The sequence below is a fragment of the Kwoniella bestiolae genome, chromosome 7 (genome assembly GCF_000512585.2).
Source record: "Kwoniella bestiolae CBS 10118 chromosome 7, complete sequence".
Classification (NCBI taxonomy): Eukaryota; Fungi; Basidiomycota; class Tremellomycetes; order Tremellales; family Cryptococcaceae; genus Kwoniella; species Kwoniella bestiolae.
Genome location: NC_089247.1, coordinates 893,350 through 921,310, shown reverse-complemented (window position 1 = coordinate 921,310; position 27,961 = coordinate 893,350). Strand labels below are relative to the sequence as shown.

General features: G+C 46.6%; 11 protein-coding genes across 11 annotated transcripts; 6 read left to right on the top strand and 5 right to left on the bottom strand.

Annotated features, from left to right (window-relative positions):
- Nucleotides 1–25: 25 nt before the first annotated feature.
- On the top strand, nt 26–1,522 carry I302_108263 (uncharacterized protein; the record flags this gene model as incomplete). Its single annotated transcript, XM_019193968.1, has 3 exons — nt 26–309; nt 381–1,038; nt 1,112–1,522. 3 exons carry the CDS (start codon nt 26–28, stop codon nt 1,520–1,522), a joined length of 1,353 nt encoding a protein of 450 aa, XP_019044091.1.
- A 1,429-nt stretch (nt 1,523–2,951) lies between these two features.
- I302_108262 (uncharacterized protein) lies at nt 2,952–4,451 on the top strand (the record flags this gene model as incomplete). Its single annotated transcript, XM_065870638.1, has 3 exons — nt 2,952–3,235; nt 3,311–3,938; nt 3,996–4,451. The coding sequence occupies 3 exons, from the start codon at nt 2,952–2,954 to the stop codon at nt 4,449–4,451; spliced, it is 1,368 nt and encodes a 455-aa protein (XP_065726710.1).
- Nucleotides 4,452–4,770: 319 nt separating this feature from the next.
- I302_108261 (uncharacterized protein) lies at nt 4,771–6,539 on the bottom strand (the record flags this gene model as incomplete). Its single annotated transcript, XM_065870637.1, has 6 exons — nt 4,771–4,868; nt 4,954–5,049; nt 5,128–5,198; nt 5,263–5,333; nt 5,421–5,537; nt 5,676–6,539. 6 exons carry the CDS (start codon nt 6,537–6,539, stop codon nt 4,771–4,773), a joined length of 1,317 nt encoding a protein of 438 aa, XP_065726709.1.
- A 640-nt stretch (nt 6,540–7,179) lies between these two features.
- Nucleotides 7,180–8,804, top strand: I302_108260 (ribonuclease HII; the record flags this gene model as incomplete). Its single annotated transcript, XM_065870636.1, has 7 exons — nt 7,180–7,333; nt 7,472–7,543; nt 7,628–7,782; nt 7,852–7,908; nt 8,053–8,249; nt 8,371–8,556; nt 8,693–8,804. 7 exons carry the CDS (start codon nt 7,180–7,182, stop codon nt 8,802–8,804), a joined length of 933 nt encoding a protein of 310 aa, XP_065726708.1.
- Nucleotides 8,805–9,067: 263 nt separating this feature from the next.
- On the bottom strand, nt 9,068–12,531 carry I302_108259 (uncharacterized protein; the record flags this gene model as incomplete). The annotated part of the gene is made up of 8 exons (XM_019193972.1): nt 9,068–9,886; nt 9,976–10,350; nt 10,507–10,637; nt 10,708–10,845; nt 10,903–11,047; nt 11,224–12,016; nt 12,140–12,411; nt 12,472–12,531. The coding sequence occupies 8 exons, from the start codon at nt 12,529–12,531 to the stop codon at nt 9,068–9,070; spliced, it is 2,733 nt and encodes a 910-aa protein (XP_019044095.1).
- Nucleotides 12,532–12,935: 404 nt separating this feature from the next.
- Nucleotides 12,936–13,259, top strand: I302_108258 (uncharacterized protein; the record flags this gene model as incomplete). Its single annotated transcript, XM_019193973.1, has 1 exon — nt 12,936–13,259. One exon carries the CDS (start codon nt 12,936–12,938, stop codon nt 13,257–13,259), a length of 324 nt encoding a protein of 107 aa, XP_019044096.1.
- A 266-nt stretch (nt 13,260–13,525) lies between these two features.
- Nucleotides 13,526–14,538, bottom strand: I302_108257 (uncharacterized protein; the record flags this gene model as incomplete). Its single annotated transcript, XM_019193974.1, has 5 exons — nt 13,526–13,600; nt 13,659–13,759; nt 13,878–14,066; nt 14,163–14,238; nt 14,356–14,538. The coding sequence occupies 5 exons, from the start codon at nt 14,536–14,538 to the stop codon at nt 13,526–13,528; spliced, it is 624 nt and encodes a 207-aa protein (XP_019044097.1).
- A 405-nt stretch (nt 14,539–14,943) lies between these two features.
- I302_108256 (uncharacterized protein) lies at nt 14,944–18,302 on the top strand (the record flags this gene model as incomplete). The annotated part of the gene is made up of 8 exons (XM_019193975.1): nt 14,944–15,052; nt 15,120–15,133; nt 15,192–15,850; nt 15,913–17,376; nt 17,450–17,585; nt 17,745–17,882; nt 17,988–18,118; nt 18,215–18,302. The coding sequence occupies 8 exons, from the start codon at nt 14,944–14,946 to the stop codon at nt 18,300–18,302; spliced, it is 2,739 nt and encodes a 912-aa protein (XP_019044098.1).
- A 322-nt stretch (nt 18,303–18,624) lies between these two features.
- Nucleotides 18,625–21,269, bottom strand: I302_108255 (uncharacterized protein; the record flags this gene model as incomplete). Its single annotated transcript, XM_019193976.1, has 6 exons — nt 18,625–20,306; nt 20,369–20,505; nt 20,570–20,718; nt 20,788–20,915; nt 20,981–21,069; nt 21,148–21,269. 6 exons carry the CDS (start codon nt 21,267–21,269, stop codon nt 18,625–18,627), a joined length of 2,307 nt encoding a protein of 768 aa, XP_019044099.1.
- Nucleotides 21,270–21,706: 437 nt separating this feature from the next.
- Nucleotides 21,707–25,038, top strand: I302_108254 (uncharacterized protein; the record flags this gene model as incomplete). The annotated part of the gene is made up of 11 exons (XM_019193977.1): nt 21,707–21,856; nt 22,026–22,169; nt 22,230–22,299; nt 22,362–22,966; nt 23,024–23,788; nt 23,939–24,067; nt 24,131–24,280; nt 24,336–24,467; nt 24,525–24,725; nt 24,792–24,858; nt 24,929–25,038. 11 exons carry the CDS (start codon nt 21,707–21,709, stop codon nt 25,036–25,038), a joined length of 2,523 nt encoding a protein of 840 aa, XP_019044100.1.
- A 704-nt stretch (nt 25,039–25,742) lies between these two features.
- I302_108253 (uncharacterized protein) lies at nt 25,743–27,862 on the bottom strand (the record flags this gene model as incomplete). Its single annotated transcript, XM_019193978.1, has 7 exons — nt 25,743–25,867; nt 25,990–26,063; nt 26,128–26,237; nt 26,382–27,241; nt 27,454–27,599; nt 27,716–27,737; nt 27,829–27,862. 7 exons carry the CDS (start codon nt 27,860–27,862, stop codon nt 25,743–25,745), a joined length of 1,371 nt encoding a protein of 456 aa, XP_019044101.1.
- Nucleotides 27,863–27,961: the final 99 nt, after the last annotated feature.

Below are 27,961 nucleotides of genomic sequence, written 5' to 3'. Positions count from 1 at the left end.
AGCACCGTAGACAGCATACCCAGCCATGCCGAAAACCCTCCTCGACCTCACCGACGAACTCATCCAACTAGTCGCATTCTACGTCCATACCGACAATTTCATACCTCTCCCTTCCTTCCACCCACACCACTTCAACTGGGCTTCAGAGATCGACTCGAATGTACAGAAGGATTACATGAATCTTAGATTAACATGTAGAAGAGTTAGGGATTTGTGTCTCCCCAAGGGTTTACATGTGGTTTTGAAGAATTGGAAGAAATTGGTGGAATGGACGATGAAAGCGCCTGATAGTATCCTGACAGGTGTAAGGTGGGTTCGGAAACTTCCCCTTCCCGGAACCTGTGACAGTTTATTATGATAGCTTACGTTTTCACTTCCAGACGCGTTGAAATCGATATCCAATTTCAACCGAATCTGCGTATCTCCTACGCTTGGCCCGTCATCGTTCATTTCCTTGGACTCCTCACCGATCTTGAAGAGCTTATACTGGTCCGAACGCCCCTCTGTACCCATTCCCCGACTTCGATTCGTCAAGCCACAGGAGAAAGGTTAAGCGAGCTGAGAACCCCTTCTCACGACTTCCTTGGAAGACTTATGTCGTTCGCAATCTCAGATCGATGCCCTTCGTGCGCCCTTCCGCATATCAATCTCCTGTTGCCAAGCATGCCGTCAATCAAGTTTGTCAAAACAGCTGGATGGTCTCTGCCGGAGAAAGGGATCAACTTATGGTTGAATCGTCACGCAAGCTCAGGTGGGATGGTACATGTGACCACTCTTTTCTGGAAGCTACGCAGCTTGGTATTTCCCTATTTGGATAGTGGCAATTATCTTCTACGTCTAAAGGAGCTGCTTCCTGAGCTGGAGATTGTCGTTCTGTCAATAAACGATTTTAAATCTGACAATGGAGTCCACTTCCGAGCTGGACCTGGACCTACCGATAACGAGACATGGAGGCTTGGATTCGAATTATTCGAAGATTTCAGGTCAGATTTTGTCACCTTCCGATCTCGTGCTCTTGAAGACGATTGGCCTTGTCTTGTGAGTGCTCATTTCCTCTCAATGTTCCTACTGTACTTGGTGGTTGTTCTCTGATCTGATTTGATTGCTGTAGTTAGGTCTTCTGAAAAGTCTGGGTAATCTGCCAAACCTCAAGACAATGGATCTTCTCGCCACCTTCTCAATCAAAGATCGCCGACCCCACTTGGAAGGTTTCACCAGAAAGAGAAAATGGTCCGAACGTGGTGCTAGTCCTACTACATTCCAGAAATTCACTCAGCACTACGAAGACAAACTTCGTTCAGCCATTTGCGTCGCCGCTATGCCTTTCTTAGAGCATATCCCCAGCTTACAAACAGGATACTTCTGGGAACCGTATGGACTCATTGACGTACAGGGCGAGATGGATGTGACGGAATGGTATAGATGGGAATATCACCGTGTTACAGAAGATGATGGAACTTGCTCTGTGGAGGTTGTGACTACACCCGAACGTCTCAGCTCAGAATTCATGACGACTTCCTAGGGAGACGGAAGCATGCCCAGTCATGACATTATGTAAGTATCTCTCATTGGCCTCAGTGAGACGTTGATCTGAACTGACCTGACGAACATGTCAATCTATCAGTCTAATATCACGTAAGGGAGGATTATGAGGAGGCTAAGAATGATAGAAGATACCAATGTAGCTGCGTAGATCGTCCTGTAGATAGTGATATGCATATGAGCCCCAATAACAAAGACTTATTTCCAGTATACACATATAATCATCATATGCAAATGCGATTCGCAAGAATGTGTTACTGTATTGGGCTAAGCATGATGGTTCACTGTCTGTGCGTTGACGCGAGTTCTCGATCTGTAAATCATCAATCATCGTGCGTTTAATGTTGCTGACATTACCTATCCATCCTTCTTCGTGTTTTTCACCCTGTACATCGAAAAGTCAACCTACACAATATTTGCTGAGATCAGTGTGTTTGCTCGAAGAAGACACAACACAACAGACATGTCACCTACCCTCCTCAGCCTAAGCGACGACATCCTCCACCGTATCGGTTAATGCCTGCACCAAGACAACTTCATCCCTTTCCCCTCATTCAACCCAGCATGGAGCAACTTTGCAAGTGACATCGATCCGAAAGTATCTTCCGACTACCTCTCATTCAGAGGTACATGTAAGAGGATTAAAGGGATATGTGAGTTGAAGGGATTACATTTTAGAGTGACGAAATGGGGGAAGCTGGTGAAGTGGATTGCGAGTGGACCAAGAGATGTCAAGCGGGGTGTGAGGTGGGTTTTGGCTCTCCAGTCTTGTCCACTCGTTTGAACAGCTGGAGCTGATAGAGGACGAACCAGGCGAATGACAATTGACATACCCACCCAAAAAGGTATTTCCGTCACTCTGGCTTGGATCACTCTCGTCAGCTTTTTAAATAAACTCACCTCCCTTGAAGAGCTTATCTTGCTGGACACACCAATATGCCGCCATCATCATAACATTCCCTCCCTCAAACATCTCTTCGCTTCTCGACATACCTCGATGCGTAGCCTTGCGTCTCTCTCGGTCGAACTGAAATGTCGGACGTGTTGTCTGATCATCCCTCTTTTGCTCACACTGGATACCCCGAAACTTCTGCATCTTGGTACCATCGACTCACCACCATGTAGTTGGTAGTAGCTTGTATAGTCAGATGTCGAGTATAGTAGAGTACATGATCCGCCCATACAATGTCCATGTCGAGTACAGTGATGGTCTGTGCGCAGTTAGAAATTCGACGCGACTGGAGTAATGTTCATGTGACTGTACATCATCATCATCAATCATTTCTTCCTCCCTTTCTGGCTATTGTACTTACAGTGTTTATTTAACATCACCGGCACATCATCAACACCGTCACCTCTGCAGTCCTCATCCTGAATCCAAATCGCCATAATACATCGCTCCATTCGCAATGCCTCCCGGACTTCTCAGCCTCAGCGACGACATCTTACATCGTATCGGATACTACCTCCACCAGGATAACTTCATTCCTCTTCCCTCGTTCCATCCACACTATGCCAACTATGCAAGTGACATCGATCCCGAGGTGATAGCCGATTACCTGGCTCTTAGAAGTACTTGTAGCAGGATGAGAAGTGTCCTCGAACTGAAGGGGATACATGTCAGATTGGCCAAGTGGAGTAAATTGATCAAATGGATTACCGATGGTCCTGATACAGTCAAGAGGGGTGTGAGGTACGTGTGGGTCAGATTGTACTTGCATATGACGTATCATCAGATGAGGGCTCACGTATGTACTCACACCCGCAGACGAATGTCAATCAATATCTCTCCCAAGTCAGGTCAATCGCTCATACCTACCTGGCTTACCTTGGCAGGTTTTTTCGAAAGCCTTTTTTCACTCGACGAACTAGTGATCATCAACACTCCTCTTTGCCGCCCTCGTTTCCACGCATCATCGGGATCCTGCTTACCCAATTATCCTCATCCAATACTTTCCAATCTGACTTCGCTGGCTGTCGACACAAACTGTCAAGCATGCGCCAAAGACCTTTCGGTTCTGATCACGAAATACACCTCTAAGCTCCGACATATCAAGACTATTGATTCCCCAAATTTACCAGTGATACTCCAAGCCATTTCGACTACTTCTTCACTCGCTTCGGTTCGAACCCTATATATCAAGCTTTTCGAAGGAACATCCAAAGTTGATGAAGTTCTGAAGGTGGTCTATGAGAATTTACCTCAAGTGACGGATCTACGTCTGTCGATGCACAACGAGGGGGAACCACCCGTGTTTCTACCATGCTATGTGGTCAACAATTTTCCATCGGCCGTCGATGCGAATTCAGTCACTTTGGGTATTATCAGTATGGGTGAAGCTATAGATATAGCGGATCTCCCTCCTGAAGCGCTGCAGCGTGATGTGGATCAACTAGTAAGCCCAGTAGAGCTTTCCACAAACTTCCTCTTCTAAAGCTGATAGCATATTCAGTCCAACCTGCTCGCCCTTCTATCTCGATTCGAGGACCTACGATTCTTGGATTGCGGGATTCTAGTACTCGCTGGAAATGGCCACTGGGAGAAAACATTTCCGACAACAACTCGAAGTCAGACCAAAAGACAATTGATCGATACATTGAAGAAGTGGGACAGTCATTCGGACCTGAGTGAAATGTGCCGGGACAAGATCAAAGACACGGCCTTCAAGCATATCCCTCGGCTGGAAGGCATAGCAATGTGGGAGATAGATAGTAGTGACCCTGGTTATTGGAATTATTGGAATCACTACACCATTTATAGACATTCGGCTGCTGCTTTGACCGCTAGTGAGAAAGGTTGTAGCTACTTCGTTTATCCTAACATGTGGACCGCAAGCTACATAGGGCAACGACCTGTGGGCGAGACTGAAGATGGGGAGACCTCCGAAAACTCCGAAGATGAAGAGTAAACGGTCGTCTCGAGATGGGCTAGGATCAACTAGGTGAGCCAGAATACGGATGAATGATTGCAATACGAACACCAGAAGCTGACAAAAAGTTTCATTCTCGAATTATAGAATGTGGAAACAGATAAAGCAGAAGAAATGGTTCAGAATTCCACGATGCATATCACTCCTCGCAGCGATAGTTGTGGCTCACTCCTTGTACAGACTGTGATGTATAGGATTGGCATGTATCAAACATGAGATTGATAAGGTTGACATCCTATGCAGAATAATGTATCTCCAATTCTCAGCTAATTCATTCGAACCATGCAGGCTAAGCTCCTCAAGATGCTTGACAAGCGTTCTCGACAGAACATCCAGGAGCCAACGCAGGGTAGATCGAGTGTTCCTCGGTCTGATAATAGTATTCCAGTTTTCGGACTAAATGACCCAATGGTCAAGTCAGTCGATCTCCAAACGGCACAATCTCATGATCAAAATTATTCAAGGGCTCGCCGAAACTTACCTTGTAAGATATTGTCTTGGGCGGGAGGACCCTGAGTGAAACCAGGATCACCGTTGGACCAGTTGTTGATGACGATCGAGCATGGGTTGACTGGTACTGTGATGCAGTACATTCACGACCAACGGCATAAGGTCAGAGAACCGATCTCTCCAGTAGTAGGAATGTAGTACTTGCAATGAGGCTCCGGCCCTTTCAGTTCCTCGTCATTGTAGTAAAACTTGTTTGAATCCGAGAACCAGCCGATGCTACGAAGTCAAGATGGCTGATCAGCAGTGATTAAATACTGTAGTGAAGGAGCAGATGACTCACGTGTATCTATTGAAATCCGCTGTGGGATCGTTGGGGTATGCTGCATGTGCACCATCTTTCGCTCCATCGGGCTAGATGACGTGTCAGTACATCTGAATATGTGTGTCTCTGAATTTCTAGCCGCCAGGACGAGAAAAGTACAGAAAGAGCCGACTCACTTGATAATTGCTCAATCCGATACCCTGATCACCGTTCTGACCAGGCTTGAAGATGTTATTACCTAGCATTTCCATATCTAGCTCATCCGAGGTCCCCTCGATCGTGGTGTATGTGAACTATTGGGAATTGAAGATTGTAGTTGCATCAGCCGGTGATCTCCCATAGTAGTACAGCAAAACTCCCCCCAAGTAATGGTGATAATATACTGTATACGATATCTTGCAGTTACCAGGAGAAGGCGAAGCTGAACTCACCAAGCTCTGACAGGTCCCCTCGGTCTTATCAATCTTAGCCTCCATTGAAAACACCCCACCAGTAGGCAACTCCTCCTCGAAAATCACCTCTCCAGCTGTCAGACCCCCACCCGCTCCGGCGGGAACCTTGATATTCAAAACCCCACCCGCAATATATACATTCTCGAGGGTCCCCACGCACCGAGCGGACGGATCAGCCACGGATGCGGGACCTATCGTACTTTCACTGACATTCAATCCCAGTGTGGCCAGATCTGTCCCGTCAGGGATGGTGGAGAAGTCTATGATCTTTGATTTGGGATAGTAGGCTGAATTGAACTTGTCAGAGAAGGAATATCCACATGAGCAATCTGATGAGCCGGGGGTGTTGGAGGGTAAGGCTGCGCTTGAAGTTGGCTCGACGGCCGAGACCGAGCTGGCACTGTTGGGGATGGTACTTTCCGTTGCTGGGGTGGGGACCTCCGACGCGCTGAAGGGTCCCTCGAGGGGGATAGCAGATACGGACGTGGCAGGGTAGGTGGGCTTCACTCCCATGGTCCGGGTGGCCGCACTCGTCAATGATGTCCCGGTAGGGGGGATATCGGAACTTGGAGGGACCGACCCGACAGGCGCAGAAGGGGCGACTTCTGTACCGGGGACAGAGGGAGGAAGAGGCTGGACGGTAGATGGATTGACGGTACCGGAATCCCCTGCAATAATCGTAGCTGAATCGACGGGGGCGGTGGGGATCTCGGGATGCTCGCATAACCATGATTGCGCAACGTCCGTGGGGGAGGCACAAGGATCTTGACGAGCGGTGAGATGTACGGGGGAAGCGAGTGATAGAGTAGGTAAAAGAAGGGCCAATAGGTAGATGGTCAACATCTTGTATAATGTAGCTAATGCAAAGAAAGACGGCAAGATAGCCTGAGTGTGATCGATGAAAATTGGCTTGTCCGTCGATTAGGGGAGGATGGTCAAGTCGTAGCCGGTACGTCTTGATATGATGATGAATGAGCAAAAAGTAACAACCCCGAACCGCAGCGTACGCCTTATCTATCCCAAAAATCGTGAGAGTGACCGATGACAATCAATGAAGCTGTCCTTTGATCGAGATTGGATTGAATCCTTTAACTGGGCTAACTCCTTGATTGATAAAAGGACATGGATGATCAATCCGCTTGCATTTTACGAGAGAGTCTGGATTTGTCTAGACCTGAACGAACACCTTTGATCTTGGCAATCCGTCATCGGTGAGCTAGTGAGATCTCATGTATTCGGCCATCCTAGTGCGATGCGAAGCGCGATAAGCTTGGTACATCACGAGGTCTGTGCCACTTTTTGAAAAGTGCCACGAACAATCAACGCGTTATGATATGGTTGGGACGCGTTTGATTTGGAGGCAACAAAAGATGAACATTACATTTTCTCATCTTTCCTTGCTTCAGCGATTCTATCGACCTCGTGCAACTTACAGCTACATTACCAAGATCAACTGTATCTCAAAACGCACAGAGCAACCAATATGACACACCCCATCGACCCGGTCAACCTCAACCCCATCCCGCCGATGATTGATTCCTACACTTATCATTCGGTATTACCCAACACAATAGATGGTCAGATCAAAGATGAAGACGAGGGCTGGATAATGGGTATCGACGAAGCTGGACGGGGTCGTGAGTGGAGATATAGCCTCTGACAATGACCCAATGCCCTTGGCTGATTGACCCGTGTATCTGCGTTGAACAGCTGTACTTGGTGAGCTATTTTTTACGTGGTAATCCAATGCCGGCTTACGTGGAAGATTTGAGTAGGTCCGATGGTCTATGCCGCTGCTTATTGTCCCATATCATTCAAATCAACATTGGAAGAAATGGGATTCGACGGTACGTGATCTCCCGAACCTGACTTGATTCTTCGTGCACATGTTGCCGTTCAAGAGGATGTTTACTCAATTTCTCTCATTGCAGACTCCAAAGCACTCTCCGCTGATACCCGTCAATCCCTCTGGGAATCATTCGACGTCTATCCCGAGCTATGCTATTCTTCGACCTCGCTATCGCCTCAGGCTATATCCGCGGGGATGTTACGGAGGATACCGACCAACCTGAATAGACAGGCTGAGGTGAGCTGTCTTCCAAAGGAATTTGATGAGGAATCGTTTGGCTGATGGTGGTTTTGATTTGATTGGTAGGATGCGACTATCGGACTGATACGAAATGCTTTGGACAGGGGAGTGAATGTGAAAGAGGTGAGTCATATATATTTGATGTCGTGCATTCTGCAGTTGGATATATGAACTGATCGACCTGTCCTTTTCTATAAACCATTCCAACCCTGTCCTCAATGAAAAATCGACATCTTATCGACATCCCATCCATCTATAAACAACCAGTGCTACGTAGACGCTCTAGGCCCAGCACCTCAGTGGCAAGCCCGCCTAACAGCCATCTTCCCCACCATAAAATTCACCGTCTGCCCCAAAGCAGATAGTCTATTCAAAATCGTCGGAGCTGCATCCATCGTAGCTAAGGTCACGAGGGATAGATATGTACATCATTGGGTGGATTATGAGGACGTGGGTGCCGATGGGTGAGTGAGCTCGAATCACCAATATCAGATCCTGTTGTATCATCTCACTCCACTTTGCCTTTGCTTTAAGTCCATTTGGATCTCGCAACAGGGTGATACTGATTATTTTTCAACACTACAGCTCTATCACCCTCAAGAATGCTGACGAAGAAGAGATCAACAGAGGATCAGGATACCCCTCCGACCCCAAGACGCAGGCGTTCCTTAAAAACTCGCTGGACCCAGTGTTCGGATATAAAGGGATAGTGAGGTTCTCGTGGGCTACTGTCAAGGTGTTATTGGATAAGAATGGCGTGGAATGTCAATGGTGAGTTGTGTCGACCTCTGTCAAAAGGCTGAAAATCGCTGCATACACGATCATCCTTCCTTGCTTGCCTTTATTAATAAATCGCGGATATGTTCGTCCGGTGGAGATATGCTGATTGCCATTTGTGTATTTGTAGGATCGACGATAACTCCCAGCCGTCCGCTCTGAGGTATTTCAGCGCAGATAACGATAATGCCAAACCGAAGGTATGGAAAGATCTGGGTGTGTCTGGAGTCGGGGAGCTGTAGGATGATATCATTTGATCAAATGCGTTTACGATATCAGGCGGAGCTAATTGGACTTTGACTTTTGTATGTTGTATCTTATCATGCAAATGCAATGCATCAGAGCAATCGAAGAGGTATGCAACGTACAAATCGACCCGAGCAACTTCCCCTCCTAGCAAATCGACTATCTCTATCCATCCGTTGTCTAAAGAACGATACGAGGTGCCTTCCATATGTAGCCAAGGCCCAGTTTCATCATGACACTCTCACCAATCCACGACCCCCTAAACCGCCTTATTATCCCTCAACTTCCTCATCTCCTCCCTAGTCCCTCTCTCAAAATACCTATCCCCCAGCACCCCACTCTCAAACACATTGGTGTTGAACGGATTAATCAATTGGGGATCATTAAATTCAGGCTTATACACCCCGTCATTTATCTTCTCTTCAGTATTCAACAGACTCTCCAATTTCGGTTCTTTCGATATCAACTTTCTAGAGAATTCCAAACTCCTCCGTGCGGTTATAGGTGGGAAATGCAATGAACATTCGATGAGACGTTTGGCGAATGATGCGAGACGATAATCGGGTGATCTGCCTGAATGTCTTGAGAAAAACGTCAGATCAAGACATCTAAATAATAGGTCCGATATCGACAAATCGCCCATGGAGTTGGATCGCGCAGTGGTCGACTTGAGGGGTGGATCTTCAATACCCGTATCCAAAGATATAGGGCGAAGTAACGTGAATAGACAGTTGATGAATTCGCTGAGATCTATATTCAACGCTTCTCCCTGTCCACTCAGAATCTGGAACGCGGTAAGGATGGATAATAATCTGATTCTGACCCTTTCGCTTGCACTGATTTGATATACTTTCGGCTTATCTTCCTCCTCATCTTCTGAATCTTCCTGTGGGTCGATATCTTCCTGATCGTTGATGATTTTGCGTAAGACCGCTAGGAGGTCACGGAAGAAATCGATATTTATGAAGTGGGCGTAGGCTGATATACCCTCCAGTGCGGCTGGTAAGAGCGGCGTACGAGTGGGTGATTTGAGTATGGAGAAGTATAGGACGAAGAGGTTTTTGAGCGTTTCAGTTTGCTAGAGACGGGGAGGAACCATATCAGCTTGTTGTCAACCGCTGGGCAGATCCGTTGTCTGACAGCTGGAAGACGAGTAGACAAACTCACAATCTGCGCTACCTCCTCTTTATCAACCTCAGCTTCAGCCTCCTTCATCTCTTTCTCAACTTCCTTCATCTCCTTTTCCTTCTTCCTCTGATTCTTGGTTGCCCATTTCTTCCTGATTTCAGATTTGAACTTCTTGCCCTTTATGTCATCCTGCTTCTTATCGCCTGATCCACCTTTGGCGTTCTTACCACGTTTCATCTGGTCTAATTCGTTCCGTAATCTCAGGTGTAGGAGGCACGTGAGGACATTGGGATTGACCTGGAAATGACGTTCTTTGATCATTCTTGCGATGAGGGTCACGAGGGTTTGAGCATGTACACCGGATATGTCTTCTTTGAAGACCGAGATGAAGGATTCGAGAACGAGGTCGGAGTCCTGAGGCATCAGGAAAGTCAGCAACTGCTATTGGTAAGAGTTTGCAGAGGAACAAGAAGTAGGATTTTGGACAGTGAGAGAAATCACCTGAGAGGTGAAGTAGGATGGGAAGTAGCAAAGCGAGAAATATAGCATGGGGTCGAAGCTGCGACTCACACTGTCCCACCCCTTCCTACCCAACTTTCCGACCAAAACCCCCATGATATTCTCACTAAAGTTGAAATGCGTAACAGCCACCAAAAGCTCGCACATACATTTCAAGCTTAAACTGGCAAGTGGGGATCGGCCTATAGAAACGTGTTCATATCAGCTAGATATCAAGACGAGCAGGTAAATTAAAGCAAAGATTGAACCTACGTTTGATCTCCGTCTCCAACATCTTCAAATAACTCTTGTAGTTCCTAACCAGCATCTTTTCTCCCTCTCTCAGTCGTTTGACCTCATCTCGCACTTTCTCAGCTTCTTCAATCTCTGTGAGCTGTCTTATTCGATAGCCTATATGCACATGTTAGCTAGTATCATGTAGAGGTCAATATTGATTGCCCAGCTCACCTGGGATAAGATCCTTGAATACTGCCAATTGCGATAGGAAGGCTAATCCTCTGATAGATGCTGGAACGGGTAATGGGTCTTCGCTATCTTCCAGTGAGGGTACTTTGGGTAAGGCGAAGGTAGATAGTCTTGTTAATACCGGGCCCTATTGTTTCGTTTGGAAGATCAGCTTTACATCCTTGTTCCCCCCGCAAGAGGGTTGCACCATGATGATACCATCAATCTCTGTCGATGGACCGCATGGCTATATCCTTTCACTACCGTTGATCTTCCGACGATGCCTCTTACTCAGTTAGAAAACATGAAAAAACCAGCACTCACAATATCGACCAACTCCCCTCCCGCCAGGATCTCCGCACCCAACTGAGCCATCTGTTCCTTCGCACTCTCCAACCTCTGAGCATTTCTCCATCCTTTCTGACTAACGATCTCCGCAACTCCCATCCTACCGAACTTGCCTTTAAGTCCAGCCATCCTCTCAGCCTGCTCCCCATCGTCCGACCCTTCATCCTCACTCTCCTCCTCTTCCTCTTCGGAATCGCTCGGAGGTGGTGGTGGTGCTTTCTTCTTCGTGGGTGGGAGAGAAATCTTCGTAGATCCTTCTATCACCTTTATCTCACCTGTGGGAAGTTTGATAGGTAATCTACCTACTTCCACTTGATCATCATCTTCTTCTTTATTTTTCTTCTCCCTGGTGGCCCATCGATTACGTGTGGAGGTTTCATACTCTGCTTCTTCCTCGTTCTTCTTGTTCTTACGTCGTTTCTGAGTTACTGCATCTGAATCGTACGCTTCTTCGTCCGATGGTAGATTGTCGAACTCTGCAATAACATCATCTTGATCCTCCTCCTCTTCCTCGGAATCGTCTAACGAAGCACCAGAATCAAATACACTATCCTCATCCTCGTCTTCTGAGCCTAGATCTACGTCCCTCCCGTCTACCTCAGAAGCTAAGTCAGAGTCGAATTCAGGATCAGAATCGAAATCGTAATCATCTGAATCTGATTCTTTGGCTGATTCGGGTAAAGCGATTTTTAGCTTGTTTCGTTTCTGTTTGGGCAAGGGTTCGCGGGTCTTGGATAGATCATGTAGTCTTTTGGTCTCTTTGACGGATCTATAAACCAGCGAGAGATAGGTTAGCTCATTGTCTATATACTCTATAACATAGATATGCTTGAGAAAAGAACGGGACGATGATGTATGACCGGCACATTGAATGACACTCTGCAGTACTCACCTAGACAGAGCTCCTTCATCCATCCCTACCAAGAACCTCGCACTTGCACTAGTCGCCCCCAATCCCTCTTCCTCACCCAGATCTTCCAGCTCATCTGAATCCTCGTCTCCATCGGCATAAGTAGATTTAGGGATGGGTATAGACTTCTGATCTCTCAATTTCACTTTCTTTGGTTGATCGGCTTTTCGTTTGGGTTTACCTGTTGGTCCAAGGTCTTGTTCGACTGTTTTGGTAGGTTTGGTGGGTTTGGATTTCTTGGTTTTGTTTCCTCCCTATCACTTACTCGTTAGCTATGACAACGAGGGTACTTGGGCGGAGATAGGATGACTTACTTTGACTGATGGAGGGGGCGCTTTACGCTTGCCTAGTGCTTTCGCTGATGGTTTTGCCATGTTTTATTCTCACCCCTGCTCTGCACTGATAGGCATATAATTCAGAGAAAGCGTTCGATTGATGCAGATGAGTTGATGTTTTCAACTTTTGAACCGAGATAGATGAGGTTGCAACCAAGAAATCAAAAATTCTCACGTGACTTTGACTCTGAGGTTAAAATTGATTCCGTTGCCACCGTACAAGTGTTGAGGAAGTGTGGAGGAACAAGGACGATTGTAACGATGACGGTGAGAGAGAGGACGGTGACATTCGTGCATGTTACATCCTGGATGCATAGACTGCACCAATACCCATACTACATACAATCGTCGTACGCTTCTCTTCGCTCAACTAGAAGATATCACAAACATCCACCAAAATTCGACTTTTATCCTTGTTCCTCCTGCTCCTCCTCCCATTCATCATGGCATCATCCTCTTCCAAAGCACCCATAAAACCTATAAAGCAGGAACCAAATCAAGTCTATCTCCACGTCTCCTACTCTTCACCCGATCCTCCAACCTTGCCCCAAAACGGGTTGGAAGCGAAGTACCTAGGACCCATCGGTGAATTATCAGGAGAAGGGATATATCAAATTCAATCCGGTGGACAACCTGTCAAGCGAGATGATCAGAGTTGGCAGAACACTCAGAAAGACTTGCTGGAGAGTGTGAAGAGGAGTGAGGGAGTGAAGAGTGTTAAGGTTTTGGATGAACCTAGACAACGAGTTAAGAGGGATGAGTTTTAGTCTTTGTTTTAGTACGAGGTAATACGCCTTCTCACAGTATGTTGGGTGTCTACGAAGACTGACTAATTGTATATGGGAGATAGTACAACAATACATGTCAAATAACGAAGAAGATGAAGTAGTGTTGTATATATAGGAATCAGAACCCTGCACATGTGGTTGAAGGGGAAAAAGACGACTGGGACACGAATAGCTAAAGAATCCTCCTCAACCCCGACTCTTGTATAATATATATGAAAGGATCATTATCATGTCCACAAGCCCGATTACTGCGGTAAACTCGATATCTCCTCCCTGACAGTCTGAGCTCTCTGCGCGCGTTGTAGTTGTATTGGTGCAGACTGGATGTCAGAATAGGGTATTAGCTGTTATCCTTGCAAGTAGCAATGGCCAGCTCACCTTGGCTACCTCTGCTAAATTATCAACAACCACCTTGAAAGTCTCTTTGACTTCTTCGTGTCTTTCTGGAGGAGGCAGATCTTTCGTCTGAGCTTTCTCGTCTATCTCCCAAATATCAGCGTTTTTTCCCAATGGGCTACCTAGATGATAAATTCTGCTGCAAGTGCGCGGATCCATGATCTCGGGTACGAAGTGAAAGGAGAGGGGGTGTGCACTCACCATCCTTCCCCTCATTCTCATCAGGCAGCCACTCCGTATCAGTTCTCCTAGCTTCCAGATCCTCTTCCACACCGTAGAACATCTCTGGCCACTTCTTTCGTTTCTCGGCGGTCTTGCTCTCCCAGTCTGTTCGTTCGACCTGGAGGGACCAGATGTGTCGATCGAGAGATTCGTCGAACCCTTCGGTCGCTGTGGAGATAAACAGACATATCAGTATACAAGGAGACGGGATAGACTCATGGTATGATCGGAGTGATTCAGGTAAGTACTAAAAGGATAACTCACCTTCAACATAGTTCTCGTAGTTTTGTCCATTGACTTGCAAATTGTATTTACTCATATCGAACATGTTCTCCTGTATCTACGTTTCCGATAAGTCAGATCAGCATCAGGGTCCCACATCGTTAAATGATTATAGATAGATATATCCGACGTTTTAAGTCCGTACCAAACGATATGGGCGATAATCCAAACTCACCTTGCCCAACCTTCTTTCCAGCTCCTTCCTCATCACCTTCGCTGCTTCCCCGTCCTTCCCTCCAGGCATAGTAGCCAGCCTGGTCTCCATCACTTTCATCATTGCCGTGTTAACATTATCCTTCACTCGTAGCCATTCGGGTTCTCTGTCGACTATCAATCGGGATAGGGAGGGTTCGTCCATTGTTTTGATGTATGATGTGGGTTGGACCTGTATGCTCTTGTAGAGATGTGTCAAGTGTGTGTCGCTATCTGATGGTTTTTTAGGAGTTAGGATCCTCTTCGGTGTGCAGATGCAATGTCAGTCATCACTGTTGAAGGTGTCGAAGGGTGTATTGAAATGGACGAGTATGGTTGTTTTGATTTCTCGATTCTGACTTTTGCTTTTGTGATGTTGACACGCGTCGATGATGTTTACGTAATCTCGATCAAATCAACAAGTAATGTTCGTGGATGCTTTTTGGGTGCAGGTGACTCAACCCTCGCAAACATCATTCATCATCCTCTTCCCATCTATCTCTCTTCCCTCTACTACTCATATCGTACATCCATGGTCAGTGATATCGTACTGCAAGTCTAGCTGTGCGTCATGCCACTCAATAGTCGGGATGGTGAAATTGGCGAAAGAGTAGGTGGAGTGGAATGGGTCGGCGATGACACAGGAGATGAGTGGGAGCGGCAATTAGCAAAGTTCAATGGTGAGCTATATTATCTCCGGTGGAAATAACCGTCTAATGAGCTGACATGTCTCTTAAATTGATGTAGAGATGTCATCTGCGGTGAGCTATTTGCGCCGGACCAACTCGAGACCGGATAGTAGCTAATCATACCCTACAGGTTCAGGAGATGACACCGATCTTCACCAGCCTCCGAGCGAAATGTAACGACCTCAAACAACGACAACAATCACTCGAGGCTGATGTCACTCAAAAAAAGAACGAAGCGACCGACTTGAAAGAGGAGATCGCAAGGTTGAAGATCGAAAGGGATATCATGAATAACGCCCAAAACGACAATACATGGTGGAACTCTCGAGCATTATCCGGATCAGTATCTATGACAGCCCTTAGCGAAGGGGACGTACAAGGTAAATTGAATAGGAGGGTATGGCTGTTAGACGAACAGGTCAGACACCTCAAGCAGGAACAGCAGAATCATGAGGATGAGATGGAGAGGGAAAGAGCTATCTCGGCGGGATTGAGAGATAGGATATCGGTTTTGGAGATGAAGAGAAGGGAGTTGAGGGAGGATAATGCGAAGATGCAACAGAAGGATGTTAAGTTGAGTGGTAGAATTGCAAACTTGGAGTTAGAACTGGAAGACTTGACGAAGAAAAATGATGCGGATGTGTATGATTTGAAGGAGTCGTTGCGGAAAGAGGAGATGGAATCGGGGAATTTGAGAGATGAGATTAGCAGATTGAAGGAGGAGAGGGACAATGCTATTGCGGAGATGATAAGGACGAAAGCAGACGCTGCTGAGCAAGCTATTAGAAGGTGAGCTATATCTTCCATTTCGTTGGTTGCTCAGCTCATGACCATGTACCTCATTACAATAGTCCTAAAATACTCCAATCTCAAGATCTCAATATCCCCTCATCGCACCCTTCCCAAGCCCTCTCATCACAGCCCATGACACCTACCAAACCCAAATCCTCCAAACCATTCACACCCCTCCTCAACTCCCCTTCCTCCCGTGTCGGCCCACCTTCGCCCACTTCTCTTGCCAGGCAATACGCAGTGTTAGAAGCGAGGTGTAATCACCTACAAGCTGCTTACAACCATCAATCGGAGGCTCATAAACTTCTGGTGGGAGAGCATAAGAAGTTGAGGAAGATCCATCAAGAGGATATAGATCATATGAAGAAATATCAGGCGTCGCAGATCGAAAGAAAGAAGAAGAAAGACGAGAGAAGGGCGCAGAAGAAGATCAGGGAGATGACGAATACCCCGGATGAGGTTGCGAGCTCGGGCAAGACCATTGGGAATCAGGATGGACCTTTTCCTGTGGGTGGTGTCTTGGTGGAAGAGAGTGAATCATTCCCGCGTGTCAAGAATTCAACACTCACTAAAGAAAGAATAGTAGATGATGAGGAGGAATACTTGGCACATGCGCAACAACAATTCGAGGAAGAGGTCAAGGAGAGGTACGATGTCGAACCTCGTATGACAAGTGACGAGCTCGTAGAAGCGATCGACAATTTCCAAGTCCCCTTCCTACCTCGCTCTCAAACGCAAACCATTCGACCTCGTTCACATCATCGCACGAGATCTACCACATCGAGTACATCTCGTCAATCCCCCACTAAGCAGCAAGGGAGCACTCCCCTGCGAAAAGACGATATGGTACCACGAGGCGGGTCGCCTGCTCTTGCCCCATCTACCCAGAGAGCACGAAGATCCAGTACATCCACATCTTCGACTGTAACTACACCTCAACAACCCAAGCTCTCAGCGTCTACTCCTCAAACCTACAAACGTATCCTCCAGCCCACCCACGTCACTCCATGGCTCGGAGTAGAGAACGATAATCCTTCAAATCCCGCTCGCAGCAGATCAAGATCAAGGTCCCAATCTCCCACCAAGAGGAAGAGAGTTAACGTCATTACCAATGAGGAGGACGATTTCGCTTCTCCCCCTGACGCTTCCACTTCCACTTCTACACCAACGACCGTTAGAACACCTTTAGTGAGAGATAGGCTGGGTGGTGGGTCGGTGATACTGGGTGGTGAAAGTCTGAGAAAGAAGGTGATGAGGCAGACCATCGTTGAGGCTGAGACTCCAATGCGTGGTCAGAAGGACTCTACGCCTGGACCAAGTACACGAATCCACAGCTCGACTCAGGGCAGTGAGATGACCTCGACAGGGAAGAAACGCAAGATCCTCGATACCGAGACTGAGGGATTATCGCCCTCTGAGAAAGCTCTGAAATTGAGGAGACTAGCCAAGATGCCTGTTAGTGAGAAACGGGAGTTATATAAGGGATATAAAGGGAATGGGCGGTATGTCAAACCAGAGGATATGTAAGTCAGCTGTCGAGGATGTGGGATCATCCCGATCAAATAGACATGAAGGCTGATGCTATGGCTGGAATAGGTCCAAAACTGTTAATGAAGAATACGAGATCAACCCTTCTCAAAACGATGGACATAGCTTTGCGTACCATGATGTAAGGAGGAAGAAGGAGGACAGGAGGGGTATGCATGGTGGGGATTGTGAGTGCTGTAGAGATGTGAGTGAGGTTTTGCTTCTCATTCCGTTTCAATGGGCTACGAATGTGCCTTTCTTTTGGATATGAGAAGTCAAGCCAGTGGATCGATCACTGTTCCCTAACATCGGAGCTGTTGGAGATGCTTTTGGTTTTGATGCTGATGCTGTATTGAGCCTACAGTGGTACGAAGTAATAGGCGATATACCAAGGTTCAACCAACCTCCCAAATGGCGAGATGAGCATGAGGAAGTGGTGGAAAGGGATCAAGGCGATTATGTGAGGGAACATCAAAATATGGTTTCGAGGCATCGAGAAACTGTACGTTGGTCATACCGTCTACAATTCCATCTAACTTTTCACCTTAAATTGATGTGATCTACTGAGTATGATACGATGTGATACTGATATCAATATATCTTTCAGTGGATACGACCACCCACCCCACCTGGATATTGGAAGATTGGATTCCCATCTAGTCAAGATGTGAGGGAACAGAATAGGGAGGCTGATAGGATGTTGAGAGAGAAGGAAGAAAGGATAAGGAGGGAGGCTCAGTGAGTTTTTATCTACTCTTGGTCTGGATCGAGATGAACCAGTGTTTTCTCTGCGCATGCGGAGTGCGTTGTGCTGATTTGCTGATTGTTATGTAGACAAAAAGACGGTAAATGGAGGAAGAAGAAGAGCACTAAGGTATCAGTCGTTGAGAAAGATAATGATGATACTGTTGTCCCGAGATGATCCACGATCCTCTCCATTCGTGTTGATTGGAAGTGACCCTGTCGTTTCCACCTTGGCATTCTACTTTCGTTCCTTCATGTTTCTCCACTTGTCAATCACATATATGTTATACGTAGAGCGGACATTTCCATCGAAAGTTTCAATCCGTTCCAAATCAGATTGTACTGTATACAGGTTGTATGTCTTTCTCGACTTGTGTATCATTCTTTCAACAACCCATCATATGTTATGTCATGTTATGCATTAGAAGTCTCATGTAAACATCATACAAACCACATATCTCATTAACATCAGACGTCACATCATGATCGTTACCAATCAACTACTTCCTCCTCAACGCACTAGGTATCCTAGGAACAGGCGGCGGCGTATCCCCATGAATCGTGATAGGCCTCTGTGGTGTCCTACTTCCATCCCCCCTCGCGCTCGGTCCAGGTATCCCAGTGGGGGGCTCACTAGCACCTACCGATGATCGCCTCGTAGACCTTTTAAGCTGTTGATGTCCGCTTTGAGAGGTGGAGACCGAAATGGGATTGGGATTACGATTATGAAAAGATGGGGGCGGACCTTTACCTATCCCTTGACCTAGTCTACTTGAAGGTCTGGAGGTGGAGGTTACTGCTGATATGGAGGGTGAAGGAGCTTGAAGGGGATGAGGACGAGGTAACATTGATGAAGGGGACATTGGCCTAGCGGACGACGAGATGCTGTTCATAAGGGAGGGGGACATTGGTCGGGAGGAGGAAGTGGATGTAGGTATCATTGAAGGTGACATTGGTCTTGAGCTGGTGCCTGTTGGTGACATCGGTCGAGGGGATACAGGTGGTAGACGGGGTTTAGCCTTGCCAGGGGAAGTATGGATTCGTGTGATCCCATTTTGATACTTTACTGTCCTGCTTCCTTCTCTATTGGGATGATTGGTCGTAGGGAACGGGACGGTTGTCGATGGCTTACGGGTCATCCTACTACTAGCAGTGGTAGTTGATTTGTTCAGACCACTTCCATTCCCATTAACGTTGGTTAGCGGACTGGGTATACCAGGTCGAGAAGGTAATGATCGCTGAGAGGAGTTTGATGCGCTTGATACTGCCCTAATTTGATTGGGGGAAATACCGAATGTCGCGTCAATAGGCGATAACGGTTCTTCCCTCTCTTTTTCTCTGAATCCGCTGGTCTGCGCCGTAGGAGTAATCTGGAAATCATCCTCTTCTCCGTCTACCAGTACCCATCCGTTCGGAGACATGAGCGAAGAACTGTTGGAACTTGTCATTGGTGTTCCTCCGCCCTGACTTTGAGATTGTGAGAGAGCTGTTATTCTGGGGTTGGTCAGTTTGGGTTGTTGCTTTTCTTCTTTTGAGCTTGAAGTAGCAGAAGCTGATCTCGATTTGACACCACCACCAAGATTGGCAAGAGGGTTTGAAACGTTCCTTCTGGGTACTTTTGCTACTCCCAATTTATCATCTGTAGCTTTCAGTCTAGCTTGCAAGTCATGTAATAACTTGAATCCTCTGGATTTAGTTTGTTGATGAGCTGCTACTCTGACTGTTCCTGGTGAATTCGTATTTGTATTGCCACCGGGACCTTGCGAAGAATATAATCCAGATTTCGTACGTGTTCGTACTGGTGTAGGAGTGGACTTGGCAGCTGCTGCCAGATTTCTCGAAGTGGTTGAGCGGGACAGGGAAGACATTGTAGGAGATTGAGGGATTGAGCTCTGGCCAAACTTCTTTGTGATGGGTGATGAGATGGGGATGGAAGACGAAGTAGCACTTCTTGGTAATCTGCGTGAAGGTGATTGTGGGATACCGCTAGATCTGTAAGGGACAGGTGGAGGCAAGGGTATAGAAGCTGGATCGACCTCGTTTTGAGCGTCTTCCTCTGGTAGTTCTTGGGGTGGCTCTTGGACGGGCGATGATGAGATTGGTTCGGATATTGAGGAAGGGGGTGTGGGGAGGGTCATACGTGAGAGTTGGTCTCTCAAGATCGATATTTCGTTGTTGGCGTCTATCGACAAATTTTCAATGAGAAGCTAGACCTCAAGGCTGTTGGAGCAAAAAAAAGCTTACCTCTCATCTCATCCTTCAGCCGCTGGCATTCCTCTTCCAGCTCTTGTTTCTGTACTATCTCGTGTTCCAACAGCGTCTTCTCCTCAATAGCGCGGTTGTATTTACTTTCCAGATCCAGCAGAGATGAGACGGCAACTCTGAAAGAACACATGAGGTCAGCTATATTATCTGTCACACGACGACAAAAAGAGCTTAGCTAACCTCTCATTCCTTTCCAACTCATCATTACCCATTTCCAGATCCCTCAGCGCAACCAGCGTCTTATCCCTTTCCGAACGCAGGTTATCCATCTCGCGCTGCATAGCTGCTGTAGTTGAGCTGTGCAGCTTCTGTAGGGCGATTTGTTTGGACTATTAGATTACTCATTTATCAGCTTATACGGTGCCAATTCTCTGATGATTTGTTGTATCAAAACTCACCTTCCATTCCTCTTTCTCAGCTTCCAGCCTTTTGATCTTCTCTTTCAATTCTCCTTGTACTTTCTCGTTGGCTGCTAATTCCTGCTCCATCTCATCTTCTAGCTCTTTTGACGATTGTTGAAATTCCTCTGGGCACGTGATTCCATGAGCTAAGTTGGAATCGCATCGGAAGTTCGTGGATTGATTAGCTCACCTAGTTCTGCTCTTGTCTCCGTCAACATATCAATAGCCTGTCTGTATTTCTCTCTATAATGCGCTATCTCCTCTTGAGGCGAGTCGAAGCTATTGTCGAGATGATCCATCAGCTCCCAAGCCTGGAATATATTTGGTTTGATCGGCGTCATAAAGACGACTACCCACGTCACATCCGCCTCTTCATCTTCCCATCCCATCGTTGAGCTACTTGGCATCTTATGTACCGAGGCATTGCCAAACTCATTCGTTGCTGGCGGTAAGTCGAGAGTTGACAGTCCAGCTGACATGGTGGAAAGATGTTTTGACCTTGAAGGTCTGTCAAGTGAGTGTATGAGGTGGTTGATATGTATTAATAGATTGTTGAATATGGGTTGAAGGGAGGGAGAAATGAGGTTGTTGTCTTTGGATTGTTTGTGCGAGAATGAGAATGCGGGGTAAGTGGGTGAGTTGATGAGTTGGGTGGCAAAACAACTTGAATATGCCACAACCCCATTTCACCGCGGAGATACGATTCTCTCCTCTCCTTGTAGCGTCCTAAGTACAGTAGTAGTAGCATTGCTGGACTTGAACACTTTTCATCAACCCATACTCATTGCCTCTTTCTATATCTACCACACCCATTCAATCCCTCTTTCACCATCTCAAATCCCAAAACCGTCTTATCCTCACCTGCTTATGCTTGGCCACACGAGCAGCTCTCAAGGGAAAAAACACATAATAAAATATGAACGCAGACCTGAAAAGGGTCCGCGATAATGCTATTGATGATACTCCTTCCCCCTCTGCTAAGAGACGTGTATTAGGTGGACATGCGAGTCCACCGGTCAATGATAGTGATGGGGATGGGATCGAGGACTGGATGAAGGTTGTAGAGGTGAGTACTTGATTTGATTTGGTATAGTGTCCTCGTCATGTAAAGTTTCGCATATATCGGATTGGGATGACAAATCTTGTATCTCTCCTTGGTTCGGGTCATATATATTGCTACCCTTCTTACAGACTCGTAATACATATCATATGCTAACGTTCTACTTCGCTCTCAGGTGAAACGCAAAGAAGCCATCTACCGACAGATGCTCGAATACCGAAGAGCATCCGAGCGAGAGTCCAAACGAGCAAACGAGGTTGAAGCTCAACGGCGCGTGCTCGAGGCTAGCTTCCACGCTGTTGAGCTGTGCTGGAATCAGGTAAGCTACGAACGGAAGGTACACAAACGGCACCAGTGTTGAGGCTGCTTCCTTTTCTAGGTCGTGGCTGCTATCCGTGAACTTGGTGGACAGCAAGAAGTCGATGTAAAGGAAGAGGAGGTTCTGGAACGTAAGTCGTTAGCTTGCCATTCAGCTTCGCCTCGTCATAAGCTGACAAGCTTTATCCTACAGCTTACCTCGACCCTCAAACTGCTCGACCCGAACTTGAAAAAGCCATTCAAACCCGCCTACCTTCCACCCACCAGCTGGTCTCTCGGTTTGTCGATTTGGCAAATAAAAACCAACATCGATCATCTACCACTGAGGAATTGCAGAAACGATGCCTCAAGCTCGAAGCTGAGTCAAGCGCATTACGATCAAACTCCAAATTACTCCAATCCCAGATGTCTTCTCTCAGCGAATCAAAGGATGTTTTGCAGAAAGATCTCGCCAAGGTACAGAAATCCTTGGACAAACAACGGATGGAACATGACAAAGCCATACAAGAATGGAAAGAGGAATCATCACGTCAAAGGGTTGGTACTCCCGGTATTGCTGGACCCAGCAAATCCAATGGTGGATCAGGTCACGCGACACCCAATGGGAAGCTTGAAGAAGATGTCAAACCGTTTGGCAATGGTCCTTCTGCTGGTATCGCTGCTGGACCCTCAGCGAGTGGTGCACTGCAAGATACCACCGAGTTGGAGCAGCTGGCGGAATCGAGGTTGAAACAACTTCAAACGCTTCGAAGCGAACAAGCTCAATTACAGCAGGAAGTTGATCGTCTGAAAATACTGGTAAGTTATCTATATGATGATTACATCCATTTTACCTACTGATCAATTTTAAATCAGGCCCATCACCCGTCCGAAGCAGCATTACGAGAATCACCTTTCTTCCAAGTATACCTCCAACAACTTACCACCCACATCAATCGAGCCAACTCCCTACAAACCCGTTTCGAAACCAGCGAGAAGAAACTGGATAACCTGAGAGATTCAAACCAACAATTCCATGATCAAGTTATTTCAGAAGCCAAAGCCGAAAATGACGCTTTGAGATCGCAAATCTCGAAGAGAGATTCCGACCTAGCTAGACTGAGAGGTCAAAGGGATGAGATGAACTCTGAATTGATGGAGAGGAGATCGAGGGAAAATGAAAAATTGAAATACGCCGAACAGTTCGAAAGCCTCTCGAACTCAAGATCAGAAAGGATCAACTTTTTGCATTCTGAGATAAGACGATTGAAAGGTCATTTGGCTACCAGTGCGAATATTGATTCTGAGCATTACTTGAGCTTCTTGAAGACCGAGGGCAATGCTGGAGCGGCTGAGAAAGATTATGTCAAGGATTTGGAAGAGAAGGTTATATCCGCCCAAGATCAGATAAATGCTTTGAACTCTCAGCTTTCGAGATTGTCGGATGATTCTTCAGATGTCAAAGAAGAAGCCCAGATCAGGGTCGAGTTGGAAGTTGCCAGAAGATCTTTGTCAAAATACCAGAAAATATTGGGTCCCGAAGCTCAAGTTTCGGAAGATGTCGGTGTTTTCGCTAGGAAGCTGGAAGAGAAGGAGAAGGAGAGGAAGTTGCTGGAAATGAGATTGGCCGAGGCCGAAGCTGTGAGTTGGGTTTTTCTACTCAATGCCTCTTGACGTTCATCGATTGCGTCCAGTCCTTCACCTGAGCTTTTCGTCAATCATCCATCTTCCCTTACTCGTTTGTTTTCGGCGATCTTGAAGATAAACTGGCTAATGCAGTATGTGTAACAGGCTACCAACGCTTTGTATACCGAAGTTGAGGGTTTATCCAAACTATGGGAAAATCTCGATCAAACCGTCCAGAGCAAGGTCTTTGAGTTAAAGGATGGAGAATTGAGGATTTCTCGTTTGACCACCGAGGTGAGCTAGCTGATAGGTATTATGTTACCGAGGCGTATAGCTGACAAGAACAATAATTTGCAGAAAGCAAAAGCCGACAACAAGTTCTTCTCTGCCATGAGGGCTAAGGAAGCTGTAGAAGCTGAGTGGAAGCTTGCTCAAAGGACTGTAGAGAAGCAGTTGAAGTTGTTGGAAAGAGCTACGGAGGTTGAGCAAAGTCTGAGAAACCAAGTTGTGAGTCAGCTGTGTTGAAAATCGGCTTGCGCCTTAGCTAATAGCGGTGAGACAGACTGCAAACGAAAAAGGGTTCACCAACCTCAAAAACGCTGCTACAGAGATGCAAGTCCAACTGGCATCTACTACTTCTGAGAAGTCTCAACTGGAATTGAGGTTACAGCAATCACAAGCTGCTTTGGCTGAGGTATGTATAGCTACGAAGAGTTCTCGGAACGGCCGCTAATCAGTTGTATTCTCATAGGCTCAACAAATCATGCATCAACGAGTCGCCGAAGCGACAGCAGAGAAAGAAGCTCGAGCCAAACTTCAAGATGAGGTTGAAACGTCCGCCAAGACGATCAAGAAGCTGAAAGAAAGGCAGGAGGCTATCTCTGCAGCGGAGAGGGATAAAGATATGTCCGCGGGTGAATGGCAGATGAAAGAGGAGAGAGATAAATTATTGGTGAGTGTTTGCCATGGTTCCCTCGTGATTATGCGAATAGCAATTAATGTTCTTTTATGTGTATAGAAACTTCTTCGATGTTCATGCTGTGAGCAGAACTTCAAACAACAAGTCATTGTCAAATGTATGCACAGTGAGTTGTCATTCCCATGTAGAGGCTCTGGTGTTATCGGTTTTCAACTGATATGTTTACGAATTTATAGCATTTTGCAAGACGTGTCTGGAAGCTAGAATCGCATCTAGACAACGGAAGTGTCCGGCATGTGGGTTGGCATTTGCCAAGGAAGATATCCAAACCCTTTATTGGCAGTGATCTGTTCATTGTTATCAGGTTGGACAGGATCAAAGGGATCAACACCATGGTGGTCTAAATAGACATCTTAGAGATCTGGATAAACCCCGCAACATGATAAAACCGACCAATAAGTAATATCCTGTTGTTAAGTCACATGGTGGCTGAACCTCTCAGTTGTATTTGTAGTTTCTTGGAGTAGCAGTAAAGTCGAATAGGATAGGATAGGGGATTGTGCTATATCTCATTGACTGTCCTGGTCGAGTTGGAGAATAGGACTACGAACCATGTATCGTATATCCAAAGTACTCATTGCATGGAGGCGAACACCACAAGACGTGGACTAAGATATGTCAAGGGAGCAAAGGGACCTCATGATCCCTGTTCTCTTTGTTCTTCGTCATGACTGAGACGGAGCAAGTTTGCCGACCGATGGAAAATAGTCTAACAAGGAAGGAACGTATACATGTGTCTGTGTATGATGATATGTTATGATATGCCTAAGGTATAATCTCAATAATATATGAACGTAAATGTGACTAAACTATGAATCTCGCTAATCGTCAAACCGTTTCCCAGTCCCACCTTTCCGTCTATATATAGTCCATCAATCGTTCGTCAACTCGGAATGAATCATGACAAGCGTAACTTCTTCGTCTCCTCATCACGTAAGAAAGGAGAAAAAAACGTCTCTCCCAGTCACTGGTGTATATCCGTCCTACCGTCTACCCCTTCCTCGCCATTCCGTTCGCCTCTGAATCGTACATCCCATGATCGCCCGTTCCGGCATTACCGCCAAATGCAGGATCGCCCTTCTTCTCCTGTTGCGCGGCGGTGGTGGCTGTTGCGGCTATAGGTGGAAAGAAGCATCAGCATATATATTACCCTGGGGAATCAATGGTAGCATGTCACGAGGCGATTGAAAGTGTGATAGGATAGGACGAGTGAAAGTACGTAATGTGATAGACTTACGATCTCCGATACCTGCTCTTGTACCCCATCCAGTCTCGTGTAAAGTGAACAGAGCGTAGAGCTTCATTATCGCACTGCGTTCGAAAAATCAGCTACGAGTGCAGATCGCTTCAAGTCAATGCGCGCAGGAAAGCTCACAAGTAATAACCGAATAAGATCCACGCAGGGACGTAGATGATGTGCGAAGGTCGATACCACAGATGAGGTAAGAGTTTGGCGGTACGAGTGACCATGAGCCATACGAGGTACTATATCACGTACGAGTATCAGCTGAATCCTTCATGTGATTTGTTTTCTTCTTATATCCACTATGATGGCAACTTGCAAGGGATGATCGACAATGAAGATATATGTAGACGGTTCAACCACATGAGAGAAGAGAGAACACCCACCGAAATGATAATCTTCCAAGCCGGGAGATGATACCCCCCATCCAAAACATCTTTCGTAGACTTGACAATCAAATAAATAACCAACACCGGCCCGACCAACAAGGTCAGGGGATTAATGAACTTATCAATCATCGTATAAGCCACATAAGGATGTTTGGTCCAAACGTATCTCTCGGTGAATATCGATCGGAAATCTGATCTCCAGGTATTTCTCGTCCACCTTAAAACCTGCTTGAGGAACCTCCAATTAGGCTTCATAGTAGATAACAGTTCTGCTTCCTTGCACACTTGGACATATGTATTCCACCCGTGAGAGACCATCCATCTAGTAAGGAACTTGTCGTCACCTGAGTTGAGATGGTATTTCCCAAGCCACAGATCATTGGTGAAGCCGTGTAAGAAATCTGGATCTTTGAGGATGACTGTTCTGTACGCGGCTGTACGTCCGGAGAGACATGGTATACCCCCGTCGATATGGGTGGAGGAGGCAATCTCAATATTACGAATAGTCAATCTGAACGCGGCGAGTACCTCCCAGATAGTCATTCGATCTCCACACGGTTTGACCCTCTGTGAAGTACCCACCCCGCCGACCTGCTGATCTTCGAAACATGCCAACACGTAGGGTAAGAGGGTGGGTGGCCAGATGGCATCGTCATCTGCGAAGACGATAATGTCCGTGGTGGTATTTCGGATACCGTGGGCCATCTGGAGACGCTTGTTGGCGAAGGGGACTGTCAGGACTCGGATCCTGGATGGGTCGACAGAGTTGGCCAGTTCTTGAAGAGGGCCGACCATCTTGTCTTCGGTTACGATGATGATTTCTTTGGGAGAGCCTTCGAGCCATGAGAATGCTGCTTCTGTTGGGGCGAGAGTAGGGGTGGGTGTGTCAGCTATGCTCCAATGTGTGTAACTGCAGAAGTAGAGGGCTGGGTTATAGCTAATATCTAACAGTTGAGTCGAGAATGTGTGGGTGTTTGGGGGAAGAGAAGAAGAGTAGGATAGCATCATGCAAAGATCGTACACAATAGAGGGAAACTTCGACAAGACAGATCGGCGAAACACTACCCACCTCTAAACTCCTCTCCCGCATCAATGGTAGGTACGATAATCGTGACATCCTCGGCGGCTATATAAGTTGGATTCTCAGGTAAGGGGATCGGACGGTAGGCTGCTCTTGCGAGTAATCGGATGATGTACCATAGGTATCGGTAGAATCTGTTGGGAGGGGTATATGGGTTAGCATCAAGGTACAGCTTGACCTCTATCAGAGTTGTATATATTGGGTACTTGTATATCTGCTTGAAGTAGGAGGTGGGGAAAAGGATGCTCACCCAATAACACCGAATGGTACGACTAGACAACACCAAAGTGGATCATATCAGCTTGCATCCCCATATGGATATCGGAGAAGCTGGTTGAGCTAAAACTGAGGACAACAACTCACAGACTGGGAACTTATCAGCAGTGAGATATAACATCCTATCCAATCTTCTCTAGTCCTCTTGGTCGGTTTAATGGAGTATGATGTATTCCTTTTATCCCACACTCCCTTTTCTTCTCCACTACTCGACCCTAGC